Source organism: Papilio polytes, unplaced genomic scaffold (genome assembly GCF_000836215.1).
Source record: "Papilio polytes unplaced genomic scaffold, Ppol_1.0 DF823835.1, whole genome shotgun sequence".
In the NCBI taxonomy this organism is placed as follows: Eukaryota; Metazoa; Arthropoda; class Insecta; order Lepidoptera; family Papilionidae; genus Papilio; species Papilio polytes.
The window spans coordinates 1,135,049-1,155,106 of NW_013525369.1; the positions used below are offsets into that span (position 1 = coordinate 1,135,049).

General features: G+C 33.1%; 1 protein-coding gene across 1 annotated transcript in view; it reads right to left on the reverse strand.

Annotated features, from left to right (window-relative positions):
- Positions 1-10,171, reverse strand: part of LOC106103199 (homer protein homolog 2) — a 26,606-nt gene extending 16,435 nt beyond the window's left edge. Inside the window, exons 1-4 of the mRNA XM_013282888.1 lie at positions 10,074-10,171; positions 2,239-2,395; positions 394-525; positions 6-73 (exon numbers count right to left, since the gene is read on the reverse strand). Of these exons, the coding sequence (XP_013138342.1) occupies positions 6-73; positions 394-525; positions 2,239-2,395; positions 10,074-10,099 (383 nt within the window). The 5' untranslated portion in view covers positions 10,100-10,171. The remainder of the gene's footprint in view (positions 1-5; positions 74-393; positions 526-2,238; positions 2,396-10,073) is intronic.
- Positions 10,172-20,058: the final 9,887 nt, after the last annotated feature.

Genomic DNA, 20,058 nt, shown 5'->3' on the forward strand with positions numbered 1-20,058 from the left:
CGTTGGGGGCCGCCTTGCCGCCGCACTGCTGCGCTTGTATCGCCTCCTTTACTTCTTGGAACTTCTCTATAAACTGCAAATGAAATTTAAAAACTTAAACAAAATTACAACGATTCAACAAAAACCTCCAAAAATGTACTACAGTAGAACCATAAGTTAAAGTCCAAGGGAAACACAGAATATTTTAAGTATAGAGGTTTTAAGTTATCTATCTCTATGTTGTAGAGGTTTTGAGCTCTGATGGGAAGGGAACATATTATTTTTTGAACTTAAAGAGGTTATTAAGTTACCGGGTATTTGAGTTATCGAGCTTCTACACATTATCTTTACATTTCAAAAAGAAAAAGAGGGTTGACAATATGAAACAGTTGCTTCAAAAGAAACTTAATATACCTTTCCAAGCTCCGCCTCGGAAGCGAAGCCGAGCCCGTACACGGTGTTAGCTCGCACGTCGCTCCACTGGCCGAACTTCTGAGATGTCTTCGTGAACGTCATGTTAGCTGTTATTGTGCTGTTTATCACCGCCTGGAAGATACATAAACATAACCTAAAAGATTTTGTCTGTTGTCTTTACGTCCTTATTAACATTCAAAGTATTTCGACAAGAATAAAAAAATTAAATATCGTAAGTGACATAAGATACATCTTTGTAGATAGATGTATTTAAACTTAGTAATTTATACTATTATAATAAAACGTAAACACACACTTGCCTAAGATGTCAGCAATTACAGCATATTTTTTAATAATTCCTTTTTTAATAAAAAGCCCTACACTTACGTCACGCTTTAGGCTATATATTTCAACACCATTAAACTTAAGGGGTAAATATTTTGGATAAAAACCCTAATGTGGGAAAGAGACCATAGTTGCTGCCAACATCAAGGAAGCAAGATGTCATCATGTCATTTTGACATTTGTAATTGATAATTTGACAAATGTAAACCATAAAATGAAATTTTCATAATTTTATGCGGATGAAGTCGCACGGGAACAGCTAGTATAATTTTAAACATTCCTTTCTTTCATGATTAATACATAGCTAGCTACCAATAATAAAAAAATAGCCTATTACTAGTACTGAGACTTGAAACTAAAGCAAAATATTGTCCAATCGAATATTATTAATAAATTCAAAGAAAAATTCAATGTCTTTGTTATTTGTAAACCCAATACATAACAAAGCTTGGATATTGCGGTGTTTCGACACGAGGTGAAATCGCCAGACAAGGTGACTTCAGTCGGGTGCAACGATCGATATATTTTCTTAACTTGTACCGAATTTATATTTGTTACATACGAAAACTAGATTTATATTTTTCTTGACGTTTTAGACAATTTAGGACTTTCATCAACCAAATAGAGCCTTTTCTGATTTGACATTTTTTATACAATTCTGAAATATGACTAATAAATCCATATCTCACTAATATTATAAATGCGAAAGTTTTGATGGATGGATGGATAGATGTATGGATGGATGTTTGTTAGCGTTTGTAGCCTAAACGGCTGAAATTTGGCACAGGTTTAGAGCATAGTCTGGAAGAACACATAGGCTACTTTTTATCCCTGGAATAGTTACGGTTCCCGTGGGATTCATTAATTTAGTTTTTTAATTTTTACTCAATCATTCTGCAACGGTTCAACATATCTTATTGAAATTTGGCACAGATATAAAACAAAGTCTGGAGTACACATGGGATAAGCTTCATCCCCGAGAAATGTCCGGTTCCCAAGGGATACTTAGCTTTTTGTAATTTATATAGTTGGTATGTTTTCTAATACCACGCGTACGAAGTCGCGGGCAACAGCTCGTTATTTAATATTCTAATACTATAAACACTGGTTATTAACTAACTAAAGACTTAAAACATTGGAATAAAAAACGAAACAATTAAATCTCTAAACAAATGGTTTTAAATTTTACTTCAAGATTTGCACGCGCACACATTTGACTAAACTATCGCACGACTAGTCTCGCTTTGATTCCTATGTGCTTGTGGAGGTGCGCACACTACTCGATTTTTAGTTGTGCAACTAAACAGTTGAATTGGCTGCGAAACAATCGACAATCCCACATCAGTTGTGACCTGGTTTAGTCAAAGGCGGCGGCGCCTTAAAAAACGGATTTAAAATTAGCTTTCTCATCTTCAAAAATTTGTTTATAAACGATCGATATCGCTGTCTCAATCTCAAAACGCTTAATTACATATGTACGACAGAGATAGCAGTATCTACCTTTGTGCCTTCAACGCTGATGATGCGGTAGAGATTCCTGGAGGAGTCATAGAAGAAGGAGACGGATACTGCAGCAGAGCTGGCCGACATCCAGGATCTTTTCGTCTTCGGATCTATGTGGAACACGTGCGCTTTACACGTGAAGATTGGTTGTTCGCTGAAAAGACAGGTTAACAGTTAAGAGTTAGAGAGAGAAAGATGATCTCCTGTCTCATGTTTATATTAAAACAACTGTGTTATCACATTTCCTTATCCCTACGGAGGGTCGATATAATATACTCCATACATTTCTATCAGCAGTCATATCTGAATTCACTCCCTTCTTACGCATATCCTCTTTGACACAATACATACATACTGTTTTCTGTCTTCCTCTACCATTGAAAGTGACTTTTAAAAACTTTTCTACTTAACTATATTGGTATGGACTTTCCAATACGTTTAATATGCTCTTTCTGTGCGTCTTCTTTGTTAAAGGTAAGCAACGCATCTACAATTACAGATGAAGAGGGTTGTTATTACGCAGAATTCAGGCCACTTGCTTGTTTGCGAAATTGATTAAAAAAAACATGGATTCTGTCGAAATACCCGTTTACAAACATACTTATTATCTTCAGTTCTTTTGTTTCTTAGAGTGCTCATTTATCTCTGGATGACAATGTGTTTTTGTACCTAGTAATACAATGGTAACTAATGTCATAATGAATTCTTTTTTTTGACCGACTTCCCAAAAGAAGGAGGTACTCAATTCGTCGATATTTTTTTTTATTTTTTTTTATGTGTGTTACGGCATAACTCCGCCGCTAGTGGACCGATTTTGATAATTCTTTGTTTATCCGAAAGGTAATTTATAATATAAGGTGGCAAACGAGCATACGGCCACATGAATACACATAAACATCCGTAATTGCAGATGCGTTGCCTACCCTTAATTTGCGGAGGAGACGCACATAAAGAGGACATTTCCCCCTCCTATGCGTCTCCTCAACTGTCAAATCCACTTTTCCTTCCCAGCCTTTCCTATTAAGAAAACGGTGGAAAGGGAAAGGGACTAAAATTAGGCCTCCGGCACTACACTCATCAGACGAAAAGCGGAATTGCTTCCACTTCCATTCCTGCGAAGATGTTAAAGCGGGCTCTATCACTGTTAAAATGAGTATAATTAAATTTCAACGGCCGAATATTGAGACGAATTTTAAACACCATGTCCAAGCGCTTCTTAAATTTTTCTAAGAGTTTTAAGTTTTAATGTGGTCATATCATTTGCGACGTTACATATTTTAATGTTTCAGTACGTTAGTTTAACACATGTCAAAAAGTCGACCTAAAACTGTAAAAAGCAGTCTAAATTGCAAGTATATCTGGTAATGCAGCGTTGCGGCAACGATCTCTGTTTGAGACAGATAACGTTAGGAACGTGAGCCAAAAACTAACTACACCTTTACAATACGAAATATATTTTAAAGAAATATATATACAGGATGATCCTTAACGGACGAAGAATGGGAATTCATTTAGCTAGGATCCGTCGGTTAAGAATCACCCTGTATAAGAAACAGTTAGTTAAATAATCGAAAACCCCACTAACACTATGATAATCCGGAGAAGCATGGAAATTAATCACTAGCAACTTATATATTTGAATTAATTTTAATTAAGTGGACTTTTGAGTATAAAATTACTTTTACTCTATGTTTTAACTAGCATTATCATCACCAGCTATATATCCCCACCGAGGGGCTCGTCTACCCTAATAAGGGCTGACTAGGTCATAGTCAACCACACTGCACTGCGGGTTACTTCACACATATTTTTGAATTTCTTTGCTGATATGTGCATGCATCACGATGTTTTCTTCACCGTAAGAATGTCGGGTAAATAATGTACATATGAAATTCGAAAAAATCGAAAATCACATGTATCTTAAAAACACGAAAATCACGTGTACCACGGCGGGATTCGAACCCAAGATCGAGCATCAGTTGCCTGCAAATAAAAGCTCCATCCAGACACACTTTTAGTTAAGCTATTCCGATATATTACAAAGGATGGGAAGGAAAAGTGGATTTGACTGTGGAGGAGACGCATAGGAAGGGGAAATGACCTCTTTTTGTGCGTCTCCTTCTCCGTCAAATAAGGGTAGGCAATGCATCTGCAATTGCGGATATTTATGGGCAGCTGTCGCTTTCCATTTTGGTGGATTCAGGTGGCAGCTTGCTCGTTTGCCAACCTTATGTTATAAAAAAAAAACTTCAATTGGCACGTTGACCACAAGAGCAAACTTGTTCACTACTTGCCATCTCAAATGTCTAGTATCTAGGTAAGCTTTGACCCATTTCTTGGAATATGAAATTCAAAACTCTATAATGAAGTATTGAATAATAATGAACTAGAAACACGCATCATCGGTTCGCAAGATATTTGACATGTTTTTTTATTTAAAAAAAAATTATATCCATCACAACTGGCCACTAAACTCATGAATTTTTTTTTTAATTAGACAACGTTCGACATAACGATACTGTAGCATTCTGACGATGAAATAGTTTTTGATATGGTCGCAGTAGTTTTTAAGTTTATACATTACAAACGTAAAATAATACAAATCTTTCTTCTTCTATACTAATATTATAAAGAGGAAAGATTTGTATTTTTGTTCGTATTGAAATTACTTAAAAACTACTAAGCCGATTTAAAATTCTTTCCCCTTTACACCACTTTCTTCCACTTCACACCTGTCTTCTGTGAGGTCGAGGTATTGCAAAGGGCAAACCGACCCATTCGTGCGAAAATGTTAAAGCAGGCTCTACCACACTTGTACGATCTCGTAAACATTTTACTGGCAGAGGACACATTGCAACCGTCACTAGCCAGTAAGTAGGACGCCAGCTAGAACTCTATTTACTGCCATGTGTTCCCGCCCTTTTTTTGATGGTACGAAGTAACTGAGTTTCGATTTCGCCAAAACATGCACAATATCGAAGTCATCGACACCTTTATCAGTTTCACAACTGTGTCATTTGATGCTGTATCGATTTATCACGTCCCAAACAATTTCGCAAAACCAACTTTAACACCATAGTTATAAAGTTGTAAATTTAAAAAACGTAATATTTCTTTACAATTTCGAGTGACTCTCGTTATCAATAGACTCGTCAATGTTTGTAAAGAATGGTTTTTATGAGCAAATTAAGTTGTGGCAATTTTGTAAGAAGGGAATAAAATGAGGGTAGTTCTTAAAAATGTTATTTACGTACGAGGCGCGCCGCGACCGCAAAGTTAACGAATTAAACACTCTACTTTAAGATGGACCGACGGTTCCGAAATTAGTCGATGCCAAAACCGGAATGCTAAACGTGAGTTGGACATTTTTAATTCCTTTTTTGAAAGTATCACGAAAGTTTTAAAAAATTTATTTAGTAAATTGAATAAGAAATCTTACTAATATTATTCTTACTAATCTTGCTAATCACAGTAATATTATAAATGCGAAAGTGGACGAATGTTAGAGATTGTAGCTTAAACGGTTGAATGAATCTCGATGTAATTTGACGTAGAGGATAGTCTAAGAGAACCCATAGGCTACTCACTATTATTATTTTTTAATTCCTACGGGTTCGCAGGCGAAAACTAGTTACGAATAATAGTATAAATCATCTACAAATACACAGTTTAAATTGTTATTAACATTTAAGCAATACTCATGGGATCAAATTTATATCTACCCTACTATAAAATTTACGAAGATGACGCAGTCCCTTAACTACCCTCTTAACCAATATATTATGGACCAAGGTTAATAAGATTCTTAATTGCCCATCTATAGATTGCAGGGTCTTTGAATAATGGTTACCTATTCGATTCGTAAGAACCAATTTTCACTAAACGGTCCATCGCCCAAGTCACTATTTTTTGGAGACGTATAATTTTTAACCTACTTCCCATAAGAAGGAGAGTATCACTTCGTCTGTATGTTGTTTGTGTGTTACGAAATATTTTCGACCCCGCTGGACCGATTTTGAAAATTTCTTTTCATCCGAAAAGTAATGTTGGTCCCATTTTTTTATTTATAAAATTTTGGAGTCAAGACTACGGCGTAGTTTATCAAAGGTTGTGACATTGCAATTAGATCAACAACTTTATAATAAAACTTGTTAAATTAAACCTCGTATAGTGACAGTTGTATATTCAATTATAAATGGTAAGCGAATTAATTTCTTTGACTACATGCTTGTTACTAAAACATGAACAGTGGGAGTGCCCGCTTTAACATCTTAGCACCAATAGGCCGGCACGCCCGGTGTAATACCACGACCACACAGAAGACAGGCGTGAAATGGAACCAATTCCGTGTTTCGTCTCATGAGTGTGGTGCCGGAGGCCTAATTGTAGTCCCTTTTCTTTACCACCCTTTTCTTATAAGAAGAGGATGGGAAGAGGAAGTGGATTTGACGGTGGAGGATATGCATAAGCAGGGGAAACATCCTCTTTATGTGCGTCTCCTCCTCCGTCGGATAAGGGTAGGCAACGCATCTGCAATCACGGATGTCTATAGCCAGCGGTCGCGCCATTTTGGCGGATTGAGGTGTCCGGTTGCTCGTTTGCCGCCTTATGTTATAAAAAAAAATGAAACTGTAAAACAAAATTCAAAAATTTCACACATTTTTTTTAATTACAAAGTATTACTTCCAAACTAATTAGACTTAGTTTACGGACAAACACACCAGTTAACGAGGTAAATGTGGTCGGTGAATGTGTGTTAAGTGTAAATGTCAGGGTCAAACGTACGTCATTAACGAGAAAATATATACAGTAAAAAAAAACATTTCACTTGGTTAATGATAGTATTGATAACAGTACTTCAAACTGTAAAACTTAGTTAAGAACTAAAGGTCAATGTGTGGTATAAATTCATTAACTATACTATTATTAAAAAAAGTATTGAAACCTCAAAAATAACTGGGACGGTTACAAAATTCTTTCACGGTTAAAAAGCCACATTATCAGTAACATAGGCCATATTATTTTATTAATTTCTCGCAGACGGATTTAAAAGCAACAATTTATAATCAAAGAAATTTCTTTTTTTATTTAAATATAACTTTATGCAGTTCTTCACTTTAACTTTGTATTCAATTTCATGTTCAACTGTTCACACAATTTCCTTAAAAAGTACAAAGTTGTCACTTCACCCCAAATATTACGAAGAGAAAAGAAAGATTTATATTTTATATGTAACTTATAAACTCAAAAACTACAGGACCTACTTCTAAATTACTGTACTTTTTTATTACTTTTTTTTAAATTCTGCACCTATAAATTCAATTTAGTAGCTTGTATTAATATAATGTTAGAAATAAGCCTTTTAAAATATACTTACATTCATTTTTAATTTATTTATTTTTATACTAATTTATAAAGTACACCAACAGATAAGTTATAGAACAATTACATAAGAAATAAGTTATGACACAAGAATGATAACAAATTCAGTTATAGGTAAACAACATTGTTAGAGAAAAAAAAAACATTATGGTTAGGTTACAGAAAATGAAAAAAAGAAATTAGCCAAAACCAAGTCCTGTCTTTGCCTCTGAATGTGAGCATATGTGTTTTTTAAAATATGCATTGAGGTGCAAAATATGTCTGTGTTGTGCTTTCCGATCTGCAATTCGTTGGACATAATTATAATCAATAGAGTTCAAATTCTAAGATAGAGTCGTAACATGTATAGATTACAGGGCAAGTGCGCAGCATTAGCTGCTCACATAGCCTACTCCAGTGCAATACACAAATCCAAAACCACTCAGACAAGCGGTGCTAAGTAAAAGCAATTCCACATTTCACTACCAACTTTGTCGAAGGCAGATTTTGTGTACTCTTATAATAGTATTAGACTCCAACACTTAATTCAAACTAGGTGTTCCCATGCGGCTTCATCCGCATGAAATTATGAAAATTTTATTTTATTGTTTATATTTGTCAAATTATCAATAGCAAATGTTAAATGACATAACAAACCTTAGCAATCTTTCTTTCTTGATGTTGGCAGCAACTTATGGTCTCTTTCTCACATTAGTGGTTTTATCCAAAATATTTACCCTCTAAGTTTAATGGAAAATTATAGCCTAAAGCATAACATCAGTGGAGGGCTTTTTATTATAAAAAAGAGTTATTCAAAAATATGCTGTTATTGCTGACATCTTAGGCAACAAAGAAGTGTGTGTTTCAGCTTTATTATAATAGTATAGATGAAAATAAAACTGTCTTATTTAAGCTTTTTAAAGATGCAAAGTTTTAAGTGAATAGTTGAACTGTGTATGCAAAATTTTCTATGATGTTATAGACACCCCTAACTCCGTAGGCTCCGAATCCTTCAATGGGGATAATGTATGGGCTGGTGATGATAATGTATTTGTTATGTTTCAATAAATTTGTGCATCTAAATTGTATTCTCTAAAACTAATACAAGTTTATCATCTGATTAAAATAGAACTATTGAATGACCAAATACCTAAAACAAATCATAACTAAAATTGACCATAGACATTACTTTCAATTCTAAATTGATTTAGACTATAATGTATCATTAACTTAACAATTTAATTGAATGATAACTAAAATAGGTTTAAAAAAGCCTTTTAAACATAAAACTTTAATTTCACAGATAAGACAAATATGTAGTATTTTATATTCACTTTTCATATTTATACAATTTTGTGAATCATCTATACTGTTATAATAAAGCGTAAACACACACTTCTTTGTTGCCTAAGATGTCAGCAATTATAGCATATTTTTGAACAATTCTTTTTTTTATAAATAGCCCTACACTTACGTCACACTTTAGGCTATATATTTTCACGCCATTAAACTTAGGGAGTAGATGTTTTGGATTAAAACCCTAATGTGGCAAAGAGACCATAAGTTGCTGCCAACATCAAGAAAGAAAGATTGCTAAGATTTGTCATGTCATGTCATTATGACATTTGCTATTGATAATTCGACAAATGTAAATAAAATAAAATTTTCATAATTTCATGCGGATGAAGCCGCACGGGAACAGCTAGTACTTAATAAATAATAAAAACCTATACATTATACAGAATATTACCTAATTATCATAAAGAGTTTTATAAAAATACTTCATGGTGATATCATCATCATCTTTCTCCTTATCCTACTCCCGTAGGATCGCAACAGGTTTTTGTCCTCTAATCATATGTCATCTCAGTCATCACTCCCTTCTTGATCATGTCACCTTCCACGCAATCCATCCATCTCTTTCTAGGTCTACCTCTACCGGTGTACCCTTCAACACTCATAACTAACGTTCTCCTTGTAACATGCGATTCAAAGTTTTATAAAAATACTTCTACATAATTAATTCAGTTTTCTTGTTGTTTTCTATAGGAAATAATTAAAATGTATAGTATCTTGTGGTTAGCGTAAGCAATATTATACTCGATTTTATAAATAGCAGTCTTCGACCTATTGGTCCTTGCCGACCTTTACGATGAGGTAAACCCGTTCAAACGGATACAATCTTTAGCTCATACAAGCGTAAATTACTCCGTACCACCTTTATACTGGTAAGTTCTAATGAAGCGTAAATATAATTCGAAGTATATTTTTACCGCCAAATTACTAATGAAAGTGAAAACGTAAAATTGTTTATTGGAAAGCTTAAAAATACTGCTTCGCATTGGTAGTGTATCTCCCCTCCCTAAAAATATCTCCGTGCAGCGAAAACGATTTTTTCATATTTTACCCTTGAAATATTTATTTAGTTATAATTTATTATTATAGATTAGGATATACAAAATAAAACTCACCCCATTGTTTCTTTTCCTGCTGTCATTTAAACACAGTAATTTATAAAATATTTTACTTCATAATTCCAAATCGTTTCACACACAACTGTCATGCGGCGGTTGCGCCATAAACTATAGAAACGTATAGAGTTGCCGTGTACTTGCATGATAAATTTCAAGTTTAAATAAAAGAAATGATTTTAATAGTTTTCATAAAGAAACATTAGCTATTCGGTAGTCATTACTTTACGATTGTCCCACATCGTTTAGAACAATTAATTTTGTTTGGTCCTTCCGTTTCGGCGTTGTCTATGGGCTATGGACAAAGATTTTAAATTGGTTAACGTGACATCTAGCGATGAGTAGTGATAATTAAATAAGTACTACAAAGCAACTCGAAAATAGATGGCATATGTTCAAATATGAAGTATTTAACTATTTAAAACCTACATAGTAAAATATATTTTTATTGTGTTCTATTGTGAAATCTGTAAATCTAGACATTTATTCAGATTCGAACAATTTGTGTGTGTGCAAACAAGTGAACTCTCAAAAAGTTTATGCATGAGTTGATGTTTTGTGCAATTCAATGCCATAATGGGGCCAATAACCAAATTTTTGGTGGATCACAATACGCTATTTATACCTTATAAATAAAACAATTGTTGCAGAACAACTAAGTATATTGCCATATAGTTATAATCTTGTAATAAAACTTTTAAATTAGATCTTAACATTATCATTCTTATAAGAATAAAATGGTATAGTGAAAGTAAGTAATGATTACGTAAAAAAATCGCTCGTGAATACATACTGCAAAAGAGTACAGTCACTGAGCAATAGAGGACCGGTATTACTATACAAATCTTATTTAGATTCCTAATAGATAATCCCTATCTTTTACTCGCAGTATAATTTTAAGATTTACTCATTTCGATGATCAAGCTATATTACTTTTAAGTATGAACCCACAACAATACTTTTAGCTATTATAGTAGATTTTTGTTAATTGACTAAAATTGATTTTACCTTTCCAAATGATCCAGGCTTGTGCTAGGATATGTTTTACTTATTAGAATAGTGGAATGGCGAGATTCGAACGCCTAGGGTTCGAATCTCATGTGATAGGAAATATGTACCCCTAACTATTAGACTATTGGCGCCTTTAGATGTATAAAAAAATTATTATAAAATTGGGTTCTAGAAATCTATTTTAAGGGTGTTTCAAGAAGCGAGCCTACAAATTCCTCAAAGGGCTGCAAACGCATCTGTAGTTCCTCTGGTGTTGCGGATGTCAGGGCGTCGTTGACCACCTCTGTATTCCCGCCGTTTGCCCCCTTCTGGTTTAAAAAAAAGATGAAATCTTATATACCAAGTATATGTTCATATATATTTTTAGATTATAAACCCTGACCACGTACACATCGCATAAATTTCCCTTCCTGTTTGTGTTTAATTTTCCTCAGGACGGCCTCAATGTGGATTCTATTTTCCTATACAAAAAAGACCTTGTCGCTAATGTTGGCAGAATTATTTACTGACAAATAAATCCTTTTTTTGATAAACACGTGAATATACAGAGGAAGCATAGTTGATACTGGACTTGAAATATTTTTTATATAATCTCACTAGCGCCCCCTGGTGACTTATAATCAAAATTATCGACAAACAATAACAAACTACTTCAAATACCGAGAAGCGTCTCTGCATGTCAAATTGAGATATTACAGTAGTTACAAAGAAGTTACCAGTGAAAAAATGTTGTTCCGTTTTGCCTGTTTAGTTTAGATATTTCTTAATTGTCTTTGATTTTAGTTCTATTGTCACCTTTAGTATCATCTCGATCGATTTTGTATCTTTGGGTACAATCAGATAATTTAGCGGTTTTCCAACTTAAAAGCTATAGTTTGTACACATTGAGACAACGTGGGATATTAATAGGACTACGCTTTCAAATGTGTCTGTACAAAAGATCGGACATTACGGGGGTAATAGCTAGTCAAGTAGCACAGATAAAACAATTTTTCTAAATTTGTACACGGCGATTTTTCGTGACTGTACTTATAATTGTACTGTCATACTTCATACTAATATTATAAATGCGAAAGTTTAGATGGATGTTTGTTTGAGTTTGTAGCCTAAACTGCTGAACGGATTTCGATGAAATTTGGTATAGATGTAGAGGATAGTCTGGAAGAACATAGGCTGCTTGTATTTGTCTTTTTTTCGCGGACGGAGTCGCAAGCTAGTACATCATAAATGTAATGTACCAATTAAATACACTTCCGTAGTAAAACCCCCGATTATCCCCAATGTCAAATAATATCAAAACAAAGCTAATCTACTACGCAATTAATATTTGAACAACAATAAATTAATTAATGTTTCAATCTTATTACAACGTCAAGTTTTCACACAACAAAGATTTATGTATAAAAAAGTCTTAATTTTGTATTAAAAATGTTAATGTTTTTAAAAATCAAACATGAAACGACTTCATTTTAATATTAACGTTATAACGAATCATGTAATACTAACGTTACAATTGGGAAAAGGACAGATGTTTGTTACTACGAAATTTCGATGAAATTGGGGCATTATGAAAAAGGACTAAAATTAAGTCCTTTTTCCATTCCATTCTTTTATTATGAGGACAGGATGGGAAGGAAAAGGAATGGCAACAAAGGAGACGCATAGGAAGGGGAAATATCCTGTTTATACCCGTCACCTTTTCCGTAGATTAAGAGTAGGCAATGCATATGCAACTGCGGATGTTTATGGACAGCGGTCGCTTTCCCATTTCGGCGGATACAGGTGGCCGCTTGCTCGTTTGCCACTTTTGTCATTTTTTTCTAAATCGGCTTAGTAGTTTTAAGTTATTCCAAAACATATGATTATATAAATATATATTTCAAGAGTAAAAATCACAGATATCTTAAATTTTACAAAAAAAATGTAAAGTTTACATTCACTAACAAAAAGATAACATGCCACTTTACAACTGTTATGACATTTGCGTAAACAATACAATATCACGTTACGGTGACCGCATAGTACGTCAGAAGTCGCCAGTCAGGACGGTAGGTCAGGGGCGAACCGCAAGGAAGTCAGGAAGTTGTCTTCTAATCTAGAATGTATACATTTTAGTTAAAATTAATTAATATAGTTACATATTTAACTTTTTTTAAGAATAATTATAAATATTAAATGTTTTTAATTTTTTTTATTTCAATTTAGTACACTTAGATGCACAAGGATAGACTAATTGAACTAACAATATATAAATGTTTTGTGTCCGTCCTTTTTTTAGGTAGATCAACAGGTTTATATAATTCAATAGTTTAAAATATTTAGACCGCTTGTACACCCATGAACATCTCCATAAGAGTTTTGTTGCCAGTTTCTCCCAAATTAGAATAAAACCACAAACACTTGACACTGGCCTATCCGCTGTAGGAGAGCCATAAACAAGAAATAGAATAGAATAGACTGATTGAGTGTTATTCTACGCTTTGGATATTTTTAGTAGAAAAATATTGCTTGTTTTAATAAATAGATTCGGTACTTAATTTTTAAATAAACATTTATTTAAATATAAAGTGAAGAAAATTTCACGGTTATTTTGCTATCTTTAATTCAAAGACGTCTTCATCAGAGCTTGGAGTTTATCCAAAATGACTAGGTTTTTAAAACACTGGTTCGCTGTAATCATGTTAGTAAATTGAATACTTAAGTTATGTATAAATTATTAATGTTTTACGCCATTGTTATGCACTAGTAACTGTTCTAGCAATAATTATAAACAGACACGTAACGTACGCGGTTCAAGTGTCGATCTCTCTTATATAATCTGTTGCAAATCTCTGTCGATGATTCAACTGGTTTTATAATCTGTGGTCTGCCACATACTGCGTTTGGACACAAGTCATAGGTAATAAATTCATTGACCATCAACATCTCCCTATCTTTTCGTTCTTCAGGTTATTTAATCTATCTCTTGTCATATGAGTCATCACTCCCTTTTCGAAAGGATTTAGGGAAAGAATTCGAATCGAATGATTACACTCGTTAAAATTGTTCCAACCGTATCGCTGCAAAATGTCATATTGGCATCGATCATGTAGATAAACAAATTTAAATACAACATAGTAGGTAGCGGCGCGAAAAACCATTATCCTTCTGAGTCGAACAGATTAAAAGTAACTTTGTATTTAAGAAAAGTTGTTTTGGCAAGGGAATGGACGAATCGGTAGGGTAAATATGCGTTATCTCTGTTGATGTAATAGACAACGCATCGGTACATGGGAATGTCAACAACAACTATTTGGCGTAGTCATCTTTATACTATTAAAAAACAGAAATAATTTAATAACCTCTTGTTTGTTTGATTCTATCAGTATATTAAGAAAACTATACATAAAAAGTGCCGTACAATTGTGTTCTCAGGAAATAAACACGGCCTTTGATATAATTGGGTCGTTTTGTAATTAAACGATATATTTTTGTGTAAACATCAGCTGTTTTGATCATAGAGTAGCGCGGCCATTATTATTTTGGCGCGTAATTACGGAACAGATAAAAAACACGTTCGTAAAACCATAAATAAATATTTGAATACTTTGTTACTTTACAAAATTACTTCCTTCTATATTTTCCATTTTCTTATGATTTAGATCGGTTTTTCCCTTAGTATACTCTTTGAAGTTTACGGTAGTACAACGTTAAGAAATAAAATTATGGGTTTACAAGTTGAAGAACATATAGCAAGAAGTGTTCAATAAAACCAGTATTTTTTAAAGAAAAAAGGGAATCTTCTAGAAATTCTAGAGCATTGACTTTTATTAATTAGACTTTTTTTTAATTGTCTCATCTGTCGACTAAAGGCATCATACTGCGGATGTCCTGCCAGTCTTACTTGTTGCATTTTTTTAAAAGTTATTGGGTAATAAATTATTAAAGGTAATAAATGTAACTTTATCAACGTATTCGATCTTCATACCAAAGATAAGTTATTCTTGATATTAATATATTTCTTTGGTAATCAAAACCAGTCTAATATATTCGGTTGATCAATATCTTTGAAAAAATGTAGGCGTCGCCGCGGGCGAAGACATATATTGCTTTCTAGTGTCATATATACTTTGACTTTTAACGGCAGGATCTGGCAGTCGCGCATTCCATTGACTAAATAAGCTTGCTTTTATGATCGCTTCATGTGAGTACGTCTTTCAGTTAGTTAGTTTTAATGTTATGTGCCAGTACGATAAATGCATGCGCGATTTTTACCTCACTCCTCGGGAAAAGTGGCAGAATTTAGTTGTAGAATAGTGCCTCTTTGTCTAGTCCATTTCTTTATATTCAAAGATATATGTGTACTAAGAGAATTGGGTGAAGGTTTCTGATAACATACAAGTTTGCGTTACGCAAATAGTGATGGAAATATGCAAACAATTAAAATAGTTTGGCTAGGATGCCTAGAACTGTCGTGTATGACCTAGACTCTGCCTACATTGAACGTGCTGAGATTCTAGGTATTAACTATTTTTATAGCTTTAGAATAGGAACCTTTAGTCTCGAATTCTCTAAAAATGAAGCCCCTTTACCAAACATATAGCTATCCCTTTCACTCTCTTAACAAAAACAGAGACAAGAGTATTTTTTGTAAACCAGGAATTCATAAGGTAATGTAAACAGTAGTTTTCAGACACTAACCTCGACTGTACTTTTCCTCTTTATTTTATTACTAAAGATGACGTCAAATTTTAATTATGTACTCGAATGTACCACTGCCTTGAACGTTTACATTTATGTCGCTGACTGTACCATCTGCAAAACCTCGACATTGATAATGCAACTGTTTACTTCCAAATAGACATAAATATTTAAACAATGTCAAGCTATTCTCAACTTTATTGCGTTTGCGTTATAGTTGTTTATCGATTATATAAATTTTTATCAACAATTTGCACGTCGGGTAATGCATATTAACATTCCGCTCGTATACTTCAGTTCCGGAGGAAAAGTGAATGACGAAAGAGAATTTAATCTATTTGTTTTTTTATAAATACTGGCCACTTACAATTAATGCCATTTAAGAAGTATAGATAAAAAAAAATTTTGGCGGTTAATGTCCCATTGGGTCGATTGATATAACGAATTCGAAACAAAAGCTAAACGGGAAACACTCCACAAGCATATTGCAAAGTGAATGGGATATGACAAACAAGACTGCAGTTATGTAAAAATACTAGCTTTTGTCCGCGACTCCGTTCGCGTGGAATAAACAAAAGTGAGTAAACCTATGTGTTCTTCCAGACTATCCTCTATATCTATAACAAATTTTGTCGAAATCCGTTCAGTGGTTTAGGCTGTAAACTCTAACAATCAGCCACCCATCTAAACTTTCGCATTTATAATATTAGTAAGATATTTCCCACTTAACTTTGATAGCTAAATTAATCTTTTTATTTGTTTTTTCCTCAATTGTAATATTTAATTACGAACATCATAACAGTTTACAATTTTTTTTATCCGTTTAAAAAGCTAACAAGGAAATTTAAAAACAATTACGAGGTCTTTGTAATAAAAACATAACATCGAGTTATTTTGACGTCAAAATAAAAACAAGTATGTTTAGTGGTTGCATTTTTGCCGTTTTTATCGTTAGATTTTTTAAAGAAACTTCTAACCTATATAAGCTTAGAATATCTCACGTTATCGATATCTTACAATTCTTAAAAACATTTTTTTTCACTTCCTTATTACATTTGAGCCGAGTTATACATATAACTATATATAATTGTTTTTTTTTTAAGTTAAATAAAAAACAAAAGATCTTCAAATATATTTATAACCAACAAAACAAGTAAAATCATTGTTACAACCAGTACTACGTTTATAATTACCCCATTAAATTAGTGGGTTTACAGATAAAATATTTATAAATAAAAATAATAAAAACTTTTATAACAATGTGAATTTTTTAACAGTCTTCTGGTATATTTTTATTTCTTTAAAAACATTTAAAAGTAATAAAATATATTTAAAAACAAACAACGATTCAATTAAATGAAACATCAAAAAATATGCAGAATACATATTTTAATGTTTTTGGTGTGTCATCATATATATAAAAAAATACTTTATTTAAAACTTTAAATATGCAATTTTTTTTTCTATAATTACCTTCAATTATTTTTATTTGGCTGAATGATGCAGGAACCTTTGCCTTTTGACATATGGTATACAAAGAGAGAATTAACCTCAAAATGTATGACTAGTGTTTAGTGATTCTATTTTAACTCATATAAGTAAATAATTCGTTTAATTACAATAACTTTAAAACACATTTTCTCCACTTGAAGCAAGAAGGGAATCTTTTCCAGTAACCGCAAATATTTTGGAATTGGTGATTTTAGTGTTGATGTAATATGTAACGAACTCTTAATTTTCTTATCGCTTATCTGTCAAGATAATTGTTAAGAACATATTGTCATCCCTGTCATTCTGGTTTATAACAAAAGGGACAGAAAATATACCAATTTCATTTTACATATATTATTTACTCATCTAACCTTCCTCTATACGATCACAAATGTTATATTTCCGATCGAAAGGAGGTTTTTAAATCAGATTAAAACAACATAAATTAGAAAGAATATAATATTTGTTAACACAAATATTAGTTCAGTCTTCAAACAAATGTTTTTTTTAAGTTAACTATCATAATTTAACTAAAGTTTAATTAGTAAAAAGAAAATATACACATGGAGTGTGATGTATTTAAAACCCGTCGAATTGAGAACGTCCTCCATTTTGGATTTAAAAAATAAAATGAATGCACAAAGAATACAAAATTGCAAAATGTAAGCATTAAATTATTTCAGCCTATAATCTTATTTTTTTTATAGCAACCAATACTAGATGCTTTCTTGTATATGTTCTTGTGTGTGTGTTTTTTCCAGCAAAGCGCGTAGTTCTGGTATTAAGAATGTCCATGGTGGTCGATCACTACGGTACTCCTATCAATAGTTTGCTTATATAAAGCAATTAACTGATTTATAAATTAAATAACAGAAAATTTTTACTTAAGGTTTCTATCGTACAAGGTTAGGGGTAGCAAACATGCCAAAGTGCCTTTTTTTAAACAATGAATGCGATCTTAGACGTGCCATCGAATAATTTTGACTTGTGATTATTACGTCATTTCCATGATGCATCTAAGTCATAATTTTTCGTAGTGTCTTTACAATTATCGACGTGCCTAAAATATTCCATTAATGGCACACGTGCCAGTTGTTTGCTACCCCTGGTATAGTTCAATATAAAGGAATTTTACTTTAACTAGCCTAATGCTCTTTTACATGCAGTATTCAAGACTCGAAGTAGAATCGACTTGATCACATACTATTCATTGCTATTTATTTGACGGCGTCAGGAATTATTTGTATATTTGTAATAGAAATATCGGTAACGTTACAGATGCGATAATCGCTGTAGTGGAAATAGCTTTAAATCAAAGTAATTAGAAAGATAGTTGGAATTTATGGATTATAGCAGTAAAGATGTACATATGTATGCTTTGTTTACTATGTTTATGTAGTGATTTTAACATTATGTAAAATGATCTAGCTTTAGATATGATTCTGACTGTTAGGCTTTTGTTTTGCTCTCCTCTGAAGAGGTCTTACTTATTGATTTAAAAAAAAAAATCAAACGTGAATCTAAAAATGTAAATATGGCGTTAAAATCAAAAGCATCTCTTTCCGTTACCTATAAAACAGGAAAACAATCAAAAGTTATGCTTCTAGAATATTTTTAACCGAGTTCTGAAAAGGAGGAGGTTATGGCTTGGGTTTTAAATTTGTATTTAATTCTCATAATTAATTAGTAGAGGTTTTTTATGTATTGGATAATATTATTTTCATAAATTGATCAAGATTTGTTAAAAGCCTCAAAAGTGTAACAGTATACCTTTTATAAGAAAGAAGGTGGGTAGGAAGACGTAAGAATTATATGGATTGAAATCATTCAATCGATTAACCTGTGAAGCAACCATCAACCGTGAGAAGAGATCGCCAAGGTGAACTGGGGTCGAAAACACCCACTTTCCATCACCAAGGTCGATCTTAATTAAACTCTGGGCTCTTTAAAAACTTATATTATCAAAAAAACTTTACATTACACTTTTACATCTAAAGGTAACGAAGAGGTCCGACTCCAGACGTTGTGCTATAACCGTTATACCACGATAAGACCTCTTCAGACTTACAAACATTTAATAAATATAGTTAAATCGAGCAAACAATCGATTCGATCCACACAACTCACTCGCGTACACTAGAAAGTGACCGTTATGTAACTCTAAAATGGTACTATCTACAAATAAATCACAACGAAACTTATTAAATAAAAAAAAACGATAATGGAAAAAATGACATGGCGCAAATGACTTACATGACTTATATTAAATTAAAAAAAAGAAAAGGAGACTTTGCGATCGGCTCAACGACGACGTGGTCTGATTTTTTTTTAATCTCGTTTGGCGGAACGAATTACGCAGCCCTCTCTCTGTTACAGGCCGTAAACACGCGTCCGCATCGCCAAGTTTATGTAATGCTCAACTCCCGCCAAACTTATATCGACCATATAATTTTACAATCTCTACAGATTTGAGTCTACTTCAGCAACTAATGTCGATTTTGTTTCTTCAGTTTTGTGCTCACAACTCTGACATATCAGCATGAAAACTCAAAACCCCGCCGTCGCGCGTCGATCGCCTCGTCTCTCAATAAATATCAATAAATACAAAAAGTAAGGGATTAAAACTAACTTATGTCTACCATCTCACATTCGACAGTTTAGGTAACATCGCTGGACACGCAAACGCGCTTCCTTAAAACGAAGCGGCCTCGACGTGAAAGGCACTCGACGTGATTAGAAAGGTGTTACGGTCGGCGAGCGCTTTCTAGCGCGAGTACAGCGCCAGGTCGGAGATTCTGCGCTG